Here is a 19,768-nt window from a genome sequence, read left to right as displayed (position 1 = left end):
GAAGTACAGTGTATAAATATATTATACAGTAATTTGCAAGTAAATAGAGAAAATGCAACAAATAACTATAATTTGAATATTTTTTACAACTGGTCATAAACCTTTGATGCACTACATGTTCCTCCCACTCACTACTTCATAATATATATATTCATAACAATAATACAGCATTATTCTATTTTGTTCAAAGCAACCTCAGCCTTCACCTCTTTTCTCTAATGTTATTTCAAGCATATTTAATTAGAGCCATATATCCTATTGGTACAACATTATGCCTTGCCTTGGCAAATTCAATGTCTTTACCCTATCTGCTATCTTGGGGTATAAAGTTGAATGTGATACTAGTGCCCATGTTGATTCGTGAAATAAATACTTTGATAATGTTGTTCTTATATATTATACAAATATTGACTGCTTTGAGGGGCACGGTGAAAACTATGGCCCGAGGTGAGCTCACAACTGCACAATAGCGCAGTTGTGATATCACCAAGGGCCATGGTTTTTAACCGTGACGCGAAAAAGAAGCAGTCAACATTTGTTTTATATACCGCATCCTTCTTGAGCTCAGAAATTAATTTCAAAGACAGATGAAATACGGCACTGCAACATAATTCTCATCGATTGCTCTTTCAAAATTCTGTTCAGTGTATATATATGATATGGTGCTGGCCGCGCCCAAGCGTATCTTAATTGCCATAGCTACGCGCGTGCTTACAAAGACATAATTCTATGCCCGGTCAATATTTTTCACTATACCGCCCAGCAGTTCATAGTGAATCTCATGCCCGCAAATTTGAGGCCTAGAATCTAGCCATGCGGTATATAAAGCACATTATTTACTGCCATCTCTGTACATTTACTTCATTGTACACATACAAGCAACACCACATACACTTATGTACATACATATGTAGCATTGTCTTACAATTATGAAAACTAGAAATGTCAGTTTACACATACATAGGGTGGTATTCTCAAAAGCGGACTAACTTTAGTCCATGGTTTAATCCACCGACTAGGTATGGAATGCCAAATGTCCATAGGAATATGTTTTTGAATAATTTAATATGTTACTAAATTAAAATTAAATGTAATAACATAATAAATAAACAACAATATAACTATGATATAATTATGTTATCATGGTAATTTAGGGACATATCAAATGATTAAAAATATATTCATATGGACACTTGGCATTCCATACTTAGTCAGAGGATTAAACCATGGACTAAAGTTAGTCTGCTTTCGAGAAAACCACCCATAGTGTTTTCCCATCATGAACATCCAGGCAGAAGGGCCACTTTAAGACCGGATGGAGTATCAATTGTAACAAAAAGGAAGCTAAAGCAGTTTAGGAAGTTGCTTCAATTTGCTAATGTCCAGTATATTCCCCTTGGCACTGCTATCCTCTGCCATGATAACACCAGGGTCCCTGTCACACTTCTGAGCTTTCAAGTGCCCTAAAACATTTGGGGCCTGAGGATCTGAAGGGGTCTGAGGGTCTGAAGTCAGGTCGGCCTCTCCAGGTCTACGAGCATCAGTACCTTCAGATTGATGAGAAGTGATCTCTCTTGCTGCAGGGCTATAACATAGTCTGGTAGGTTTGGCTTGCATACGAGGCTTGTCTTCGGTCCTTCCCTCTCTGGGTATGTTAGTTCTAGCAATAGCAGGAGACTTCATGAAGCGTACCGGTGATGGTTTCAGTAGGTTTCCAACCCCCCTTGGGGATGCAGAGTCGGCACTTAACACCGCACCCCCATCTCCTCCACTCATCAGCCCATATTTCTCCATGTATTTCCGACTCGCCAGTGACATGTTGACACCAATGCTGGAATCCACATCACCCCCTCTGCCGCTAGCACCACCCTCTTCCCTGATACCAGTCAGCACTGATCTCAGGAGAGGGTTTACTCCACCCCCTCCTCCTCCTCGTCTTCCTGGTGTCTTGTCTCCTTGGAAACCAGCAGACAGCTTAGCAAGCTCGCCGTCGCTAAGGTACTTCATGGCGATGGCGTTGGCTTCCATGCTAAGATCAGAGGGGTCAAAGGTGAAGTCTGCCAGGGACACATAGTTGATGTGAGGGTGAAGATCAGGACTCACGTTGTACAATGATCTGGAAAAAAAAAGGATCACAATATTCAGATATAATGTCAGTCCATTTTACAGTCTGTCTGAAAATCAATTCGGTTGAGCTACATCCCTCCCACCCCACCCGGCCCACATCACCATAAAAACGCCACTCACATATAACAAAAAAAGGGATGAAGATATTGATTTGACAGTCTGATAGTCATAATATGATTTTAGAATTCACATTTACCAGGAAACATAATATTACAATCTGATTATAATACAATATATAACAGAACTTTTTTTCTAACTCATCAGTGATAGTTAGACAGCCAAAGAGAACATATACTGATAAGCAAGTATGGCCTACGAGGTTGAAATTACTGAGGCACGGCCTACCCAAAACCTTACCCAAGTATACAGAAAATAATATTTTGAGATTTCAAACATTTCAGAAATGTCAGTTATACAAAAGTTTACATAATTTGCTTTGGACACTTCAAATTATTGAACCATTATGGCATGGCTCTAATCTAAATTTTCTTTAATTTAAAAAGCAATTCATAAAGTATAAATACTATCAATTGAATTGCCTAAATCCTAAAAGAGCACTTTTTTAAAACTAGTGACAGATATGGAAAATTCTTTAGACATTTACCTGTACTTGGTCAGCATCTAGCTTGTTATTTAGAATTTAGATTATTGCTTGCCTCAAATACTAAAATCCAGAAACTTTCAAATGCATGAAATGTTCATAAGCTCTGTAAAAGGTTAAAATACACAAAAGTTTTATACCATGAAACTAGATGGAACTTCGACTGCGCGCAGTCGAAATGATGCCTCCGTCATAGAGCAATTTTACAAACCAAAACAGAAGAAATTGTTCAAATTCAAGTTCAATTGTAATCCATTAACAAGTTCTCAGAATATCGTGATTACAAGCAATTTCTCATATACATATATGACCCTTTGATCTTTGACCACATGACCCTAACATCTACTCAGTTCATTGGCTCTGCAAGATGTCCCGAGTTAAATAGTAATCCATCTGTCAGTTCTAATGAGAATGCGTTCACAAGCTATTTTTGAATACATAATGAGCCCATGACCTTTGACCTTTGACCTCATGACCCAAGAATCTACTCAGTTCATTGGCTCTGCAAGATACATACATAATCTAAGTTTGGGAGGAATCCATCAATCTGTTCTAATGATAATGCGATCACAAGCTATTTTTGCATGCATAATGAGCCGCATGACCTTTGACCTTGACCTCATGACCCCAAAATTTAATCAGTTCATCGGCTCTGCAAGTAACATACATGACCTAAGTTTGGCAGGAATCCATCAATCGGTTCTTGAGATAACGCGATCACGAGCTGTTTCAGCATACATAATGAGCCCTGTGACCTTTGACCTTTGACCTCGTGACCCCAAAATCTAATCAGTTCATCGTCTCTGCAAGATACATACATGACCTAAGTTTGGCAGGAATCCATTAATCGGTTCTTCAGATAACGCGATCACGAGCTGTTTTTGCATACATAATGAGCCCTGTGACCTTTGACCTTTGACCTCGTGACCCCAAAATCCAATCAGTTAATCGGCTCTGCAAGATACATACATGACCAAAGTTTGGCAGGAATCCATACATCGGTTCTTCAGATAACGCGATCACGAGAACGGGACGTACGGACGTACGTACGTACGGACGGACGGACAACCCGAAAACATAATGCCTCCGGCTACTTCGTAACGGAGGCATAAAAACTGAATCACAACTGATACAACACAACATTTTTGCAATTCGTGGGATCAGGAAGTTTCTGGCCATGGAAATTGCTCTAGCTTACAAATGGTAAAATTTTGGGGGTTTACAGTAGTACCTCAAAATATAATAATTTGTATTGCCAATCCTACCTATAGAGCGACCTGTCAGTGAAGGTGATATCACTGCTATGTAGATTGATACCAAGTTTCTCTAATTCCTCTAAGGTAGCCATTGAGATATCAGGTAGAGCACGAGGCAGGTCAGGTTCATTACTACAGTCTAGTGGGACAGGATCTGGTGTAGTAGGTCTTTCAGTGCCATCGGTATGCAGCAACTGCTGGACTTGACCCTGATAAGATAGAAAGTTCAAGTTTATTTGTTTCACATTTCACAAAAAAATTCACATAATTGACAAAATTAGAACATGATATGAAATTTACTAAAAGTGTCACATTATATAATTAATTCTTTGAAAAGACGTCAAAATTAATTGTATTGAATAGAAGGTTATACAGAGTGAAATGTGAGGAACATATGAAAAAGCTCAGCTTGTAGATTATAGGTTCCCATAAATAAAACTACATTTGATTGAAGATAAAAAGCATTCATCATGTAAATGATTTGAAAGGTGCTAAATCAACTTGAAATCTAATGCTCAAGGTGCACTTGTAAAAATGATGAGATTATATCAAAGCACTTACATAAAGTACAACCTTAGTAGGATAGAACATAAAAGAAGGAAGAGAACACTTCAATTGATCTATTATTTTTAATATCTCAACGTAGAGATTCCACAGCAAAGGCCCACTTTTCCACTCTAAATACCACTTGTTATAATGTTGATTTACTTATTCAACTTACTACAAAGCAAATGTCTGCCTAGATATAAGGTCATAGCATCTAATGTACTAACGTTAGTAATAATGTACTCTAATGTAAAGGTAACCGGTATTGCATACGATATGATATACAATGCCTTAATGAGTAGCATATAGAGGTTTGTTAATGTATATTATGTGGAGCATACTGAGACTCCTGGTATATTGAGAAAGAATCTTCAATTTTATAAGGAAAATTTGAATTTTTAGTAATACCTAAAATATGCCCTTCTGGCTCTGAACAGATGATACATATAACATCATGTTGCAATGGAAAACATCTGTGGCACTTGTTCATATATTCTTAAAGACTATCTATTTTAGATCAAACATGCTTGGGTATACTTCAAAATCTTTCACCTGAATCAACAGAGCTCAATAAAAATAAGTGGACTGTCTTACTCACCAACAGGTTATCATAGAATTTCTTCTCATCATGATAGAGTAAACTTGGACGAGCCATGTTGGCTCTCTTCTCTTCCTCTGCATCTCTCCTTTCATTCTCATCTTCCTCTCCTTCCTCCTCAGAATCACTGCTCTCTACATCTGATGTTTGGGGGTGGTGTGGGGCATATGTACTGGCACTCTCCCCTAGGGTGGGGCTGCTAAGGTTAGCTCCAAAGGTATGGCTTGATTCATCTGGACTTCTCTCTGGGCTCTGACGTGGAGTGTGTTGCTCACTGTTATTCAGTATATAAAGAAGAAAATACATTAACTTGAAGTACAAATATCTTAACAGAAATCATCAAACCTATTCTCTAAGAGAGCTATGTGGTCTATGTATCAAGCCGATGGGAATGAGAGAAATTGGTAGTCATCGGCTTAATGATAATCAACATGACAAAATCCTACAGGGTAGGAGGATCTGCAGTTGTACAACAGAATGCATAATATGAAACGCTACTATGTAAACGAACCAACATGCTCATTCGTAACTAATGATAATAAAACAGTATATCAATGAGGTATTATGAATTTGATAAGAGTACATAAATGTAACATAGAATGAAAGACAGTCAAGTTATATTATTCTCACACATGTGTGAAGCCTGATAATAAATAAAAGAGCTATCATTAATTTGGGCACATAAATTGATATTGAAATTTATATTTCAATATCAATTTCTATGCACAAACATTTTCCTCTGCTTGCAATAAATGATTTTGTCTCTGGTGATACTAACCTCGATTGAGGAGAATGTGATGACTTCCTTGAAGATTCTGCACAACTGCCAATGTTGACACTGTCTGCAGTCTCCACCACTTTCCTCGTCTGGTGCAGGACATCAGAAGACTGTTGAGTTCCTACAGGAGTAGAGTTCGAGTCTGGAGCTAGCATGGCTGCCGGTCCAAGTGAAGTCGTGGATGCACGTCTGGCAATCTTGGGTTCAGATTGCATTGGAGGTGAACCAGGCACATGAGAGACCCCGTCATCCACAGGTGTGGACCAGAACAAGCTCTGACCAGTGTTTACAGCCATACTACACATCACAGGGCTCTGCAACGATTGCCTGGTGGATGGTGCAGTGGTTGCTTGCTGATGCACTCCCAAAGCAGCTACATTTTCAGGTGTCGATGTATCTCTTATATGATGTTCTTTGGATGAGGATACAACTGCAGGAGGAGACTGCATGGTGTCAGGATTAGAGTGGAATGAACCTGTGTCAGGTAGACGATGAACCTTGTGAACATCAGGCGATTCCTTGGGTTCATTGATTAGGTTCTGAGCACCTTGAGGAGTAGCAGGTGGTGTGATCAAACCTAGGGGTGTAGATGCAGACGCAGGGGGCTGGGGTATGTGTGCTTGAAGTAGTAACTTGATCTGTAAGAAACAGATTCAAAAGAAATTACAGCAATTAAAAACATTCTTAATGACTTACACATATGCCTTTAGTAATAACTGCAATTCATTACAATTTACAAGTCATTCTTGCAAGTGATTATTGATCAGTAACTGAAAGTAACAGTATGCAGTATGTATTTACCTGTTCCTGGAGCTGTTGAATCATCTCTTCTTGTCTTTTGAGTTGTTCCAGTGTCTTGGTGTCCAAACCAGACAGTTCTCTTGACTGGTCTCCCATTATAGCAGCACCTAGTCTCCCGACCACATTCCTCTGTGCATTTTGAACAGTCACACCTTCGGCTGTCTGAGTCTGGTAATGCAATGGAGATGGTACATGTCCTTGAGGCATGGTGGTCATAAGATTTGAGTGTCCATGGCTGGCAACAGTCTTTGGGAATGAATTAGAAGGACCGCTGGTTGTTGCATCATCTTGATGATGATCAGAGGTTTCTGCATAGCATTGTCCTTCATGTGTGATGCTATGCTGTACAGTGCTAGAGCTATGGGAGGGTATGTTGGAATGGTCATGTACGTCTGTGTTTCCCAGATGACTGTTGATGGTTGAGTGGTAGTGACCTGTGGGAGTGCCTGGCTGGTGGGGTGGAAGGACACTGCCAATACCCTCTGAGTGTATTTCACTTTCCTGTTGATGTGGCTGCTCGTGAGATGGCTGATAATCACTTTCAATTTTCTGAGAAGAAGATTTTGGCTGCTGCATTGGCTGTGGCCTTTGCTGCTGATGCAATCTACCACTTGATTTGTTCCCGGCACTGCTTGCTGTTGATCTGTGTTGGCTAATGTGAGGTGCACAAAGTCTCCCCTGGCCAGGTCTATTTGTATGTCTTTGATGAAGGCGGCCATAGCCTGAAGACTGAGTAGTCATTATCTTACCAGCTTTATCCTTTGGCTGACTGGTTTTTTTAACTGTATCCTGTGTCTCACCACTATGGCCCCCTTTTCTTCTTGCAGTTTCCAATTCCTGGCCATTAAGAGCTCGGAGTGGACCAGGCCGGTTCTGCTTACTGATCAGTTCACTTCCTTTCATTCCTGTAGAGTGTTGACCTTGCGGTGGTGTCTTTGAAGTGCCGTGAAGTCTTCTACGATTCACAGACATCTTTTTGTTGATGCCAGTGACCTCACTCTGACCACTGAGACGCTGTCTATGGACGACATGGTCAGGTTGGTGTTGGGGATGGACGTTAGCAGTGACTTGGTCATTTCTCCTACGGTCCGTTGGTTCACAAAAACTGTCTGATATGAAAGATAGCTCAGGAACTGATGGCAACACTGAAGGGCTCTGGAAGTTTAGAAAAGAAAATGTAACAAATGTAAGTAAGAAGAAAAATAAGTAAACCACAACCAGTGCATAAAAGATGTCATCCAGTTACTTGTCTTATGAATTAACCCAAATTAATTAAGTTACAGGTTTCATGAGATTGTACTGCTTTGAAATGGTATAGGATCAAATGATAACAAACTCACATCCCCAATATATAATTTTTAATGGTTGATAAAAATTCAAGCAGGGCAATTAGCTTCATATTTTTGTTATAGTTTAAGCTTCTTTCACAGTCATAGAGAAGGGATCACACAAGATCACTGACTGTGTACCTTATCCAACATAGGCTTAGGGCTTGGCCTGGGCACCAACTGCGACTCTTCGGTAGCACTACTCCTTCTCCTACTGCTTGACCTCTGGTGCTTCTGAGATGATGTTAGCTGAGACAGAGACTGCATGAAGAGAGACTTGCTGGGTCCGCTACGAGCAGGTGTCAGCTCCATCTCCACTCGCGGCTTCCCCTTGGCACTCACATGCTGTAAAGGGAGTCATAGACAATCGTCATTAAATGAGCTGACATTTTTAGCAGAAGAGTGAGATGACTATATGCTTTTAGTACAATAACATCTGTAGGACAACTACACACAAAGGACAAAAACACACCTACAAAAACAAACAAAAATGGTCAACTACCCATTTACAACAATAATACTTAGACCAACTTCACACCCTGGACAGCTAAATACCCATGCCAAATACTTTGTACATGATGACTAACCACCCATACCTTTCCAGTGTAGACTTTCAGATGTCAGCTTAATTATCCTGCATTTACATGTATACAAAAAGTGTACATGTAGGATTACTACCATGAGACAAGTGTGCTAATATTCCCTTTCAAACCCGACAGTCCTTCTCAACAATACCCACATGGTAAAACCTCAAGCTTGTGAAATTATGGCAAAAAACATTGGACCATCATAAATTGGCGGCCTTAATGACATCAGAGCCAGACAATTTTGCAACCAGGAGGGAGGAACAGGGGTATAATACCCCCCCCCCCCCTCCCCCTCTTTCCATCTTTAAAGATGGTGACAGTCCTTACCTTGAATACGTGGAGGTTTTCACGACAGCCGACCAGCATGAACCTGGGATCCTGTTCAGACTTCACCATGCACTCGTAGAAGAGAGGCTGACGAGATGTACGTGTGAACAATACCACAAGGAATTTACCATTTGGAGAACACACCCTGGCACACACAAAATTAATAAAATATATAAAGATGTAGGGTCATTACAAAATATGTTTGCAAGAAGTTTTAGACATATGCAATTCTAAAATACTATCATTACAAGAAAAATATAAGCTCATGCTTCTAACTTTATGGCCTGCACATTCATGATCTTGTAACACAACACTTGCTAACTTTCTTCTATTTTCAGTTGTACAATTTACTCTCATATCTGCAAATTTGATATTGCTTATTTTTACCAAAACAGCTGAACTAATAAATACAATTTTCTTTTTAGACATGACAACAAAATAAGCTTGATTTGGGAAATATTTAGCTTGTGCTCAATGGATTTTATGGGGAATCTCTTTAGAGATGTTGAAACATGTGTCATTTGTAAAACATACATCATTCACAAGGGATGCTTGACTCTTCACAGATTCTGCAGCATTTGAATAGCTATTTCAAGCAGTCTTACATCATGAACATTTCCAAAAGCAATTTATCTATCAAACTTCAAGACTGGTTTCCTCATTTGAAATGTTCTACTTACCTCTCCTGTATGCCACTACTATGGAGAAACCGTAAACAAGCCGACCAGACAACTGGGTTAGACATGTGAGTTAAACCACTCATCCATCTGAAAGAGATCAAAACATTCTTAGAAACAAGAACAATAACATGATGTAATTTCAAACAGGGTCCTGTTTGATGAAATAATAGATTTTTAACAACAATTTACACCTTCCTATGACTACTCAACTTACACCGTACCAAAAGAGGTGATTCCAGTAGCTTATATTGTGTAATATGACTTGCTTGATCAAAAGTTTTATGAAAAAGAGCCAAGATGTTAACAAGGCAAAATACATGTAAGGTCGGAGGATGAACGTCATTAAAATATGCATTTTAACGCTTTTACCTTTCTTTGCCTATAGTTTTACAACACATTTAAGTTTGTCCGCTGTCTAAATTAATCACTGAATGTTTATAACATCTCTACATTATTTCTCCATTTTTAAATCACTAATCTAAAGTTTGATAATGTGACCAAAATCAATTTGTCCTTGTTTTCACGAAGTGACGGTAGTGAGGAAATCGTCACGCAAAGTGAATGCAATTTTTTTTCACTACCGTCACTTTGTGAAAACAGCGACGAATTAGTGCACTTCTATCAGCCACACACATTCATGTAACACCTTTAACTCACATGCCAATAAGAGGTATGGTACTGGTCTTTGGATCACTTTCAAGAAGAAGCAGTAATTTTCTTGTCTCATCCATGCTCAGAAATCTGACAAAGTAACAAAGTAGAAAAAAATGACACATTACAACAACTTTTTTTATCTTGGCAAACTGGGGGGGGGGGGGGAGGGGTATTCTGAAAGCTAATAGTTTATGTTCTTGAAAAGTATTGTGGTAACACGCCGATATCACACGCGGAACTGGTAGAAAATACTCATCATACCATTCGTTGTGTTGCGGTTCTTTTTATTTCAGGTGCAAAGTGAACAAAGCTAAAGCTAAACTAAGCTAAAGCCCTGGCAATCTGGCCTAGAGGACCGTTTCCTCTCGTTCCCGCTTCTTACATGTTGATTGTAATTCGTCAACACCTATATAATGACATGTTACACCAAAAGCTTGCAGAGTCGACCTCCCTGCCTGCCCCATGGATGGGGTGCAGTACAGGAGTCAGTCTCACAAATACCTCTGCCTTCTTTTATAACAGTTACATTCTCACAGTGATCTATAGCTACCACACGTAACCTGTTCTGGGAAAGGGTCTTGTTATTGGGAGGGAGACAGGAAGTCTTTTGTTTTGGAAGTTCTTATCCGATGTTTACAATTAGGGGTTTGTTTGGCTAAGTTATTACAAGTGTTCTGGAAGGGGGGGGGTCGAGTTACCAACCTTTGACCAAGTGACCGTACATCATTAACTCTCTCATAGCTGTGGAATGTCATGTTTTGGCCAAATTGATAGCTTCTACTCAGAATATGTGTGAGTCATACTTCTTTGAAGTACAAAGTTTGTTAACATATAAACTTCTTACTTTCCTCCTGAGGAGATATTTATTAGAAATAGATATATATGTTTCACTATAAAACAGTTCAATTCTGACCTGTTACAATTGTAATTATCATAACAAAATGAAATTGCACATATTTCTCTTCCTTGTAAGCGTATGCAGCCAGATTTGGGTGGACGTTGTTTCAATTTAGATATGTTACGACAATTAACATACTTTCCCTAGCATAAAAGATTTTCAGAATACCATCCTCAGACCACTGATATTAACTACTTAGCTATCTACTATGTATCAGTTTCTCAATTTGAAAGTATGTATCACTTGAAAAATTTCAAACCAAATTGAAAAAAAATCATACAACTTATTTCATGACTGTGCCAAAAGAAAAAAAGATATAAAACTTGAGAACAGCTTGCTCTAGAATCGTCTAGACTATATTTGAACAAAACCAAATAACAAGAAAGTCATGAACATATTTAAATCTGAGATCACCATACATACAAGCACTGAATCCAATGACCGGGGTAATAGTATATTTGTAAAGCGCTTAGAGACATTTGTATTAAGCGCTATATAAAAATTTAATATTATTATTATTATTATTATTATCATTGATAAGAGGGAGGCGAATTGGCTCAGTCGGTAAAGCTTCTGCCTGTCGAAAGAAAGAATGTTCGAATCCAACCCAGACGGATAGCTGAAAGCGTCGTGTGTTAACGTGCCCTCCCATTACATGGCCACAGGCTATGCTACAGTGGAAAGCACTATGTCCCTCGGATAAGACATTAAATGGAGGTCCTGTGTAGAGGAGAGTCGTCATCTGTGTACTTTAAGAACCCACTGCACGTATAAGAATAAGGGGAAACCCTGGTGTAGTGGTCCATCTGCACACTCCAACTAGTTAAACCAGGAGGAGAGACCCGACGGTTACATTGATTCAGTAAGTTGGATTTTCATCTCCGAGGCACAGGTGAACCTGCACCAAATACTTAATAATAATAATAATTATGATAATAATGATAATCATAAAAGAATAGGAATGCCTTACCCTGTTTTATAGGAGCCTTGAACATCACTCAAAGACAATGGACCCATCAAATTTCTGGCTAAAGCAGTTGGGATGATGGGAATAGGTTTCACATGAAACCCAGTGAAAACAGTTGCCACGGTCACAGCTCCAAAATGAAGACAAAGGGTGATGTCATCTGCATTGCTATGGCAACGACACATGACACGAAGGGTCAAGCATCTGGCAGGGTCAATCGATCCATGTGTGCTGAGGCTGCTTTCAAGAATCTGTAGAAAAAAGAGATGGTTCTAGCTCAGAAAAGGATACATATTGCCCCATGCCCATCAACAAAAAAACTGCATTTCTCAGAATAGTAATTCCCTTGACTTTTTCTTCCCCCCAACCTCCCTCCCCCCCGAAAAAAAAAAATCTAAATATGTTCAATGATTAAATGAACTGATAGCACCTTGTGTCCTCTGGAAAAGGCTCTATATAGCAAATTATTCTCCTTATCATTATTATGTATGTCAATGTATTTACTGTATCAGCTTCAAACTTTCCTATATTGCAACAATACTAATTCGTTTGAAGGGCCTGGAGTTTCCATATTTTCATGAAGTCCAAAATTGTCATGTCTGTATAATACCAAGTAGCCCTATAGGGATTAACTCCAGAGTACATTAACCGATTGACTACAGGAACAGGATAGTTCCTGTACATCAAGCCCATGAGAAGTAAAGAATTATAGCCGGTGGGTTAAAGTAGCCTATAGTATACCTGGGGCCCGTTTCACAAAGCCTTTTTTCAATAACAAATTACAAAAATCATAGACAAATCTGCTGATAACCAATCAGAAGCAAGGATTTCAGTAGCTTATAACAAAGACTGTCATTTGTCACTGATGACAAGTTTTGTGAAACAGGCCCCTGGCCAGCATGACTGGGCCCATACCTTGAATGCAGCAATGAAATCATCTGCAGTGTGTGTAGCTGAGATGTCTGCATCTCCTAGGAAGGTTGTAAGAGGAACAATGAAATCTGCTGGTAGCCTTGCAGTAGGGAGACGAGCCTTACGACCAGGAACATCACGACCAGGATCAAAGCGATCTAAAGACACAGTCAAGCCTTCTTCATCTATGAACAAGGAGAAAAGAGACGCATTACAGAGGGAGAGCTGAATCTATCCTAAAAGGTAAATTCAACATCATAAAATAAAACTATGATCATTGAAAATCAGCAGCTTCACAATCATCATCATCATCAACATCATCCATCAACATCATCATCATCATCACCATCATAATCATCATCATCATCATCACCACCACCATCATCATCGTCATCATCACCATCATCATCATCATCATCACCATCATCATCACCATCATCGTCATCATCATCAGCATCGTTGTAATCATTATCATCATCATTGTCATCATCATCATTATCATCATTGTTATCATCATCATCACCATCTTCATTATTATCATCATCGCTGCCGTTGTCATCGTCGTCGTCGTCATCATCATCATCATCATCATCGTCATCATCAATATTAAACAATCAACATCATGACTCATGTCATCATCAACAAATGCATTCAGTTGGGTGGATAACGGGGTGTGTGTACATGTAGAAATCAGTCTTTGACTGTCTTAATCCACTGTTGAATTCCTTGTCTTCAGACGGTAACAAATTCACTTTCCTCCTAGGTATTCAGTTCATTATTATCATGATCTCAGTTATTATTACCTGGATCCACCATCACTGCTCCAATCAGGAATCCATTGTATGGTTGTACATCAGCTTGAAGGGCATGTCTGTGAGCTAGCCTTACGGCAGCTTCTGATACACGCATGGATATATTCCTACAATAATGATAAATGCAATGATATTGTAGGCATATTCCAATGCAGCAATAACTGTGGCAAACTAAAAATGAACATCTTATTTAAATTACAGAAAAAAGCACTGCGTACTTGTACCAGTAGCCATTATCTTGCTCATTCCGCTCCTCTTTTTATCAAGCTCAAAACCTTGAATATATTTGATTTATACCAGTATCATACATCAGTGCTAGGGTTCCTTTATTTTCATAATCTTCTTCTAAATACTATTTCGAACATGTTCCCTACGAATCTCAGTATTCATAATTATAACACAAGAAATCAAACCAATTTTCATTGTTGGAAAATTATGTTTATGTATGAAGAAAAATCTCCTCGGTGTAATCTCCCGGTGATTTGGAATTCATTACCCAAATATATTCCCCTTTGCAATAACCAAAGATTATTAAAAAAATATCTTAAAATTTATCATCTGTCCAAATACTGACATAAAACATAACCATATTTTAGACTTTGCTGTTCCTCTGGGGTTTTGGGGGGTTTTTTTTTTTTTATTTATTTTTTTTTTTTTTCTTTAATTCACTGTTTGTTTTTAATTTGTTTACATGTCTTTCAGTAACAGAATAAGTTGAAAAACCAAATGATAATTTATACTTTGAGGGAACTTATTTTACAAGGCCCTTTGGCCTTATTTTAGTTCCCCTTTTCTCATTTTCGTCTAGTAAATTTTGGTGTCTTTTGATACTGTTAACTTGTATGATTGCATGTAAATTTTTATATTATGTATATTGTTGTAATGATCTATTGTTTTTATATGAAGATGAAAAAAAAAATAAAAAAAATAAATGAACAACAGAACTAAGATGTAAAACAATGCATTGCAAATTTGCAAGTGATCTTGTCATCATGAATATATATGTGTGAGACTTTTGAGTAAACAAATAAATAAATACGATGATTGCTGGCAAACTTCAAGCGTCAAATGTAACAGAGACAGTAAATGTAGATACAGAAACAGATAAAGAGATAGATATGTATCAACGGGGAGGGGGGAGAGAGAGAGAGAGAGAGAGAGAGAAACAAAAATAAGGGGCATTTACAAAAAAATGATATAAGACATGAATTCTCTGTAACATTACCTTGTATGCATTGGATGAAGATGAATTGAGGGTCCTATTGGGGTCTGGTCCCTGTGTGAGATAAAAAGGCAAATATTTACAATTGATTACATACAGCTGACTGCATGCAAGCTACATGTATGTACATGTACATTGTACATACAGGTGTATATGTCAAGATCTTCACATTGTCACAGTGCTATTCTGAAAATTGACAAGGAATCAAGGACCTTACAAAATAGAATGAAATATACAAAATATACAATATAATATTGATCTCAGACAAATATTAGCACTCATATCCACTGTGCAGAAGAAGTAACTCACCAGAGAATATTCTTGGTCAAAGGGAATTTGAAGACATTGTGTTTGATTGCAGGTTTCTGCATGTTGTCACTGGTTGGTTGGTGTTTAGATGGAGCAGGTGGAAAATAGGAAGAATATTGACTTTGAAGATGATGTGATCCCTGGAGTCTAGCCATGATTCATTTCATCCTGTAATAAAGAACAAGTTTGTAATGATGAACACAAGCATTAAAATCAAAACAAATAGAATACCACTCTTCTTCTTTCTTCTTTGGGTTAAGTCTACCTCCTTCACAGTTTTCTTGCAGACTGATTCACTGCTGAACACAATCATCAATGAAAATGGAAGTAGGTTTCATCCCATCCCAATCACAATGCGCCCGCACAGTATCTTCACAAAATCTGATAGATTAGCTAAAACCAAGTTCCTATACTTGTTTTTGTGAGAACTGCATTGATTTTCAATTTTATTTTTATAGTACAGTGTATATAACAATCAGATCTATACTTACAGTATATAATTCATAAATCAAGCCATCAAACTTTTAAAGAAGTACCTAGATCTATAGTGGAATTTCTGTCCATCAATCGATCACCATGTCCATTCCCATGACATGATCACTGGAATGGAGGCTGGACACTGACAATGAGACTGACCATGCATGCTGACATAGCATAGCCTACAATTTCACAATACCGTACATGTACATCTACATGTATTATTAGTCGAAAGAAAATTTCTGTCTCTTTCGTTCCTTAGCCTTTTATTTGGGAAGGGTCGACTAAGGAACGAAAGAGACAGACATTTTCGGTCGAACATCTTACTACTACTACCACTAGTAGTACTAGAACTTAGTAGAAGACTAACTAGTCTAGCCTCTACTCTAGGCTCTAGTTTAAACTCTACTGCTCTAGACCTACAAGTATGGTGGTGTAACCATACAGTAGTTCATGCGTGACCTAAATTTGCTATCTCAAAAAATCAGTAAAATTTCAAAAATTTGATATCACCAATGGAAAGAGGAACATTCAGTTACCCAGAGACGAAATTTTTCTTTGGAATTGGGTGTGAAATTATTGAAAAAAGATTGGCAAATTTTTCAGTTATTTGCGTCCATTACAAAAAATTATCAAATTACTGATAAGGGTCTGGACCCAGCCCCCCCACTCAATGTTATTTAGGGTACGCATATGCTCGTACCCTTTTTTTGAAAGCACCCCCTATCTGAGGACTGCCAACATTTCCGAACCCCCCTTTCGCGGGCTTTTCGCGTGCTTTTCCTGCCTTGGAGACCCCCCTAAATCAGGAAAAATGCTCAATGTACCCCCCTAAATTCGGAATAATTTCTCAGGAGTCCAAAGAGATGAGAGAAAAAAAGAAAAACACCCCCTTTTTAAAGAAATCTCCGGGTGAAAAGTCAAATACACCCCTTTTTTTACAATTCTCGGGCCGGACTTTGTTGCACGAAAAGTACCCCTTTACCGGACATTTTGGCAACACGCATGCGGTCATTCCGACCTCTGAGTGGGGGGGCCGGGGGTCTGGAAATCTTCATTTTGAGAGCAGATTTCCTCAAAATTGTTAGTAAAAAGTGGTACCAACTGATTGTTTGATATTTTGCCTTGCAAATTATGATGTTACCTTATTTTTGATAAATCAGCTGTAAACCCCCGGGCGCGAAGTAAGGTTCCGTTGTTTTTATGACTTTTTTAGTTGCAGGGCACACGCCGATCGGACATTGAATTTTTAGATCGCGATACATGTAGCTCCGGAATCCTTCGACAATAAATTTTCTAGTTCAATAGTTGAACCAATTTGTAGACAGTGTCCTGTACTTTGCCGACAATAAATGAATTTGTGTAGAATATGAGAAATCATAATCATAGATCGAATATCGCATTCTTTAATATTTTCTAAATCTCCACAAACTTTGCATGGCATGGTCACGTCACATCAACATTAAGAAACATGTTAGTAATTCATCAATCATGCATGACGGCCTGATCTGAATCTGCATCAGCCATCACTTATCACACATCAGCAGCATCAAGTCAACATCATCATCATTCAATGATGCAATCATCACCATCATATAGTCTACACCAACCTCATAATCATCATTATGGTCAATTGGTCATTATCATGATAATTAGAGTTAGGGCGCGTTCATGCTTGATTTTGACGGCCAGAATCAGGCATCTGTTACGCGTTTAGTTTAAAACACGATTGCGTTCATGCTCACTTTTGTAGAATCACCTAAAAACGTAAACTCGCAAAAAGATGCGTTTACAATTTGTAAACACGTTTAAATGGGGTCAACACACTGACCTCTAGTGGGTCTACGTAGCATACGCACACAGGTTTGCGAATCCAGCTGAAGGCCACCCAAGGAGAATTGCCTGGAGAAGTGAGCATGAACAGTGCACCGTGGAACTGCGATTACGATGAGCGTTTACGATGAGCGTTACAAATCGCTCATTCTGCCTTCAAAATCAAGCATGAACGCGCCCTTAGACTCTAGACCCTAATAATTGTTCTTGACCTTGCTGTGTCAATTTTGCAATTTGGGCGCCGCGGCCGCGCGAGGTAGCTAGGTAGCACCAGGGTCAGCCCCGGGCCCCGGGGGTTCAGCCCGGCGGCCAAATGCGGTTGCAGCCAACTATTTTTGTTATGCCAAATAATGCATGACATGCCATGGAAAAGCAAGTTGTCTTCATCTTGTCTTCACAACGCTAAAAAACTTACCTAGGCTATACTCTATAGAAAACGATCGAATGAAGTCACATCAAAGCGGGGACACTTGAAGACAGTAAATCCAACATTTACTGGTAGATTCCATAATATTGATACCGTTGAATTTCGCGGGTGACGATGACGTACGTTAGGTCTTGTACATGTAGATCCCGTCGATCTCGTCCGGTTGCGAATTCGGCCAGGTAAAGTTCGGCCAAGCTATTAGTAGTAAATGTACTTTTTTCCCCTTTTACAATAATTGGAGGAAATTATATTTTTATGTTATTTAAATTAAGAGATCTAAGTCTGGTATTGCTGATAACTCGATTGAAAATCGATTTTCTTGTTCTCCATAGCATGAAATAAAAGTATTGTATAAATCGAAAAGAGGTATAAGTTATGGCTGTATATTTCAATATTTTGAAGGAAACAAAATTAAAGGAAAAAAAGAGTTAGGATTAAGAGAGATGGGGAAAATGAAACTTTGAAATTAATAAGAGGCTCGACAGTTTACGTCCACCATTGGCTTCTAGATACCATACTTTATTCCATCTCATCAAAGTCCGATTTTTGCAAGAGAGCAAAAATCAAAGAGTTGTGAAGAAAAAAAATCGGTTAAATTTATTTTCAATAAATGCCACCATAAATCCCAGGAAATATGCATGCTTTTGACAAAGTCGTCTATGAATAGGTTAACACGTGAAAACTTCTATTCTAATAGCTTGATTAATTAAATTTCCCTTAGCATATCCTTGAAATTAAGGAAAATGTGACTAACATAAAATTTGAGGAGTTTCACTTTGAAAAGATTGGTGAATGCTCCAAAAATCAAAAATTGACCCCGCATAAATCCCTATGAAAATGCCTGTTTGGGCCTTTAAAATTCTTCTGCCATAGGTTATCAAGTTAAAACAAGGACTTAAAAAGAAGATGAAAAGAAGAGAATAATAACGATGATAATGATGGTAGGCCTAATATAAGAATAATAAACACACTCACATGCATATATATTATGAGAAGAAGGGGGGAAAAAAGAATAAAATAAAATCTTTTGAAAGACAGAATCCTTGATCTGCCCTATTAACTCTACGTAATGGAAAAATTGTATTACCCACTGCATTATAGTTTAAGGGAGACTGCCAGAATTGTTCAAGATGGGTTTAACATATTTTGTGGAATCTGACTTTCAGTAAAGCGAACCGGTATTCACTATTCTTATTTTTGCACTCCATACTGAAACAACAGCCTCTCTGCTCTCCCCATATTTGGAGATTTAGGGAAGGGGAAATAAGTGGCACTTTTATTATACAAAAGAAGAATTATTAAGAGTTTATATCAATAGGCCAGCAAACCACATCCCTCCCTAGACAGCCGGAAGATGGCAGAGGATTCTTGAAATTGTTCTGCTTGAAAATAACCTCCCCCGCCAATTCTAAATTAGCTCATGTTTCGTCTTCTCCCCCACCCCCTCCTCTTCTTCTCTCTCTCTCTCTCTCTCTCTCTCTCTCTCTTTTGTCCCCCTCATTTCTCTCTTCCCTCCCTCACCTCTCTCTCACTCACTTTTCCCTCCCACCCCCCCCCCCTTTTTTTCTTTTTCTCTCTCTCTCTCTCTCAAACTGGTAGTATAATGTACAATGATGTCATTAACGTCC

General features: G+C 38.5%; 1 protein-coding gene across 4 annotated transcripts; it reads right to left on the bottom strand.

Moving 5' to 3' along the window:
- Nucleotides 1–1,163: 1,163 nt before the first annotated feature.
- LOC582489 (SCL-interrupting locus protein homolog) lies at nt 1,164–18,276 on the bottom strand. 4 transcript variants are annotated; one of them, XM_030996097.1, is made up of 15 exons: nt 18,129–18,276; nt 15,404–15,571; nt 15,098–15,148; nt 13,864–13,979; nt 13,064–13,245; nt 12,152–12,399; nt 10,287–10,370; nt 9,630–9,716; nt 8,950–9,094; nt 8,177–8,380; nt 6,708–7,862; nt 5,907–6,544; nt 5,129–5,402; nt 3,994–4,193; nt 1,164–2,116 (listed from the first exon to the last, which is right to left on the bottom strand). In XM_030996097.1, exons 2-15 carry the CDS (start codon nt 15,556–15,558, stop codon nt 1,345–1,347), a joined length of 4,311 nt encoding a protein of 1,436 aa, XP_030851957.1. In that variant the 5' UTR covers nt 15,559–15,571; nt 18,129–18,276; the 3' UTR covers nt 1,164–1,344. The 4 variants fall into 4 exon arrangements, with proteins under 4 accessions (XP_030851957.1, XP_030851958.1, XP_030851959.1 ...); XM_030996098.1 differs by lacking the exon at nt 10,287–10,370; XM_030996099.1 differs by lacking the exons at nt 12,152–12,399; nt 13,064–13,245; nt 13,864–13,979; ... (1 more) ...; nt 15,404–15,571; nt 18,129–18,276 and adding an exon at nt 10,545–11,222 and having other exon boundaries at nt 1,165–2,116.
- Between the last annotated feature and the right edge of the window lie 1,492 nt (nt 18,277–19,768).

The sequence above is a fragment of the Strongylocentrotus purpuratus genome, unplaced genomic scaffold (assembly GCF_000002235.5).
Source record: "Strongylocentrotus purpuratus isolate Spur 01 unplaced genomic scaffold, Spur_5.0 spur5_scaffold_3, whole genome shotgun sequence".
Taxonomy (NCBI): Eukaryota; Metazoa; Echinodermata; class Echinoidea; order Camarodonta; family Strongylocentrotidae; genus Strongylocentrotus; species Strongylocentrotus purpuratus.
This window is presented reverse-complemented; position numbering and strand designations above follow the sequence as displayed.

What these genes read in the sequence shown, in the direction of transcription:
- LOC582489 (XM_030996097.1), bottom strand. Translation starts at nt 15,558, where the DNA reads ATGGCTAGACTCCAGGGATCACATCATCTTCAAAGTCAATATTCTTCC. An exon ending in AGTAGTGGCATACAGGAGAG is followed by an intron (nt 9,095 to 9,629) that starts GTAAGTAGAACA and finishes TGTGTGTGCCAG; the next exon opens with GGTGTGTTCTCCAAATGGTA. An exon ending in TCACATTCTCCTCAATCGAG is followed by an intron (nt 5,403 to 5,906) that starts GTTAGTATCACC and finishes ACTGAATAACAG; the next exon opens with TGAGCAACACACTCCACGTC.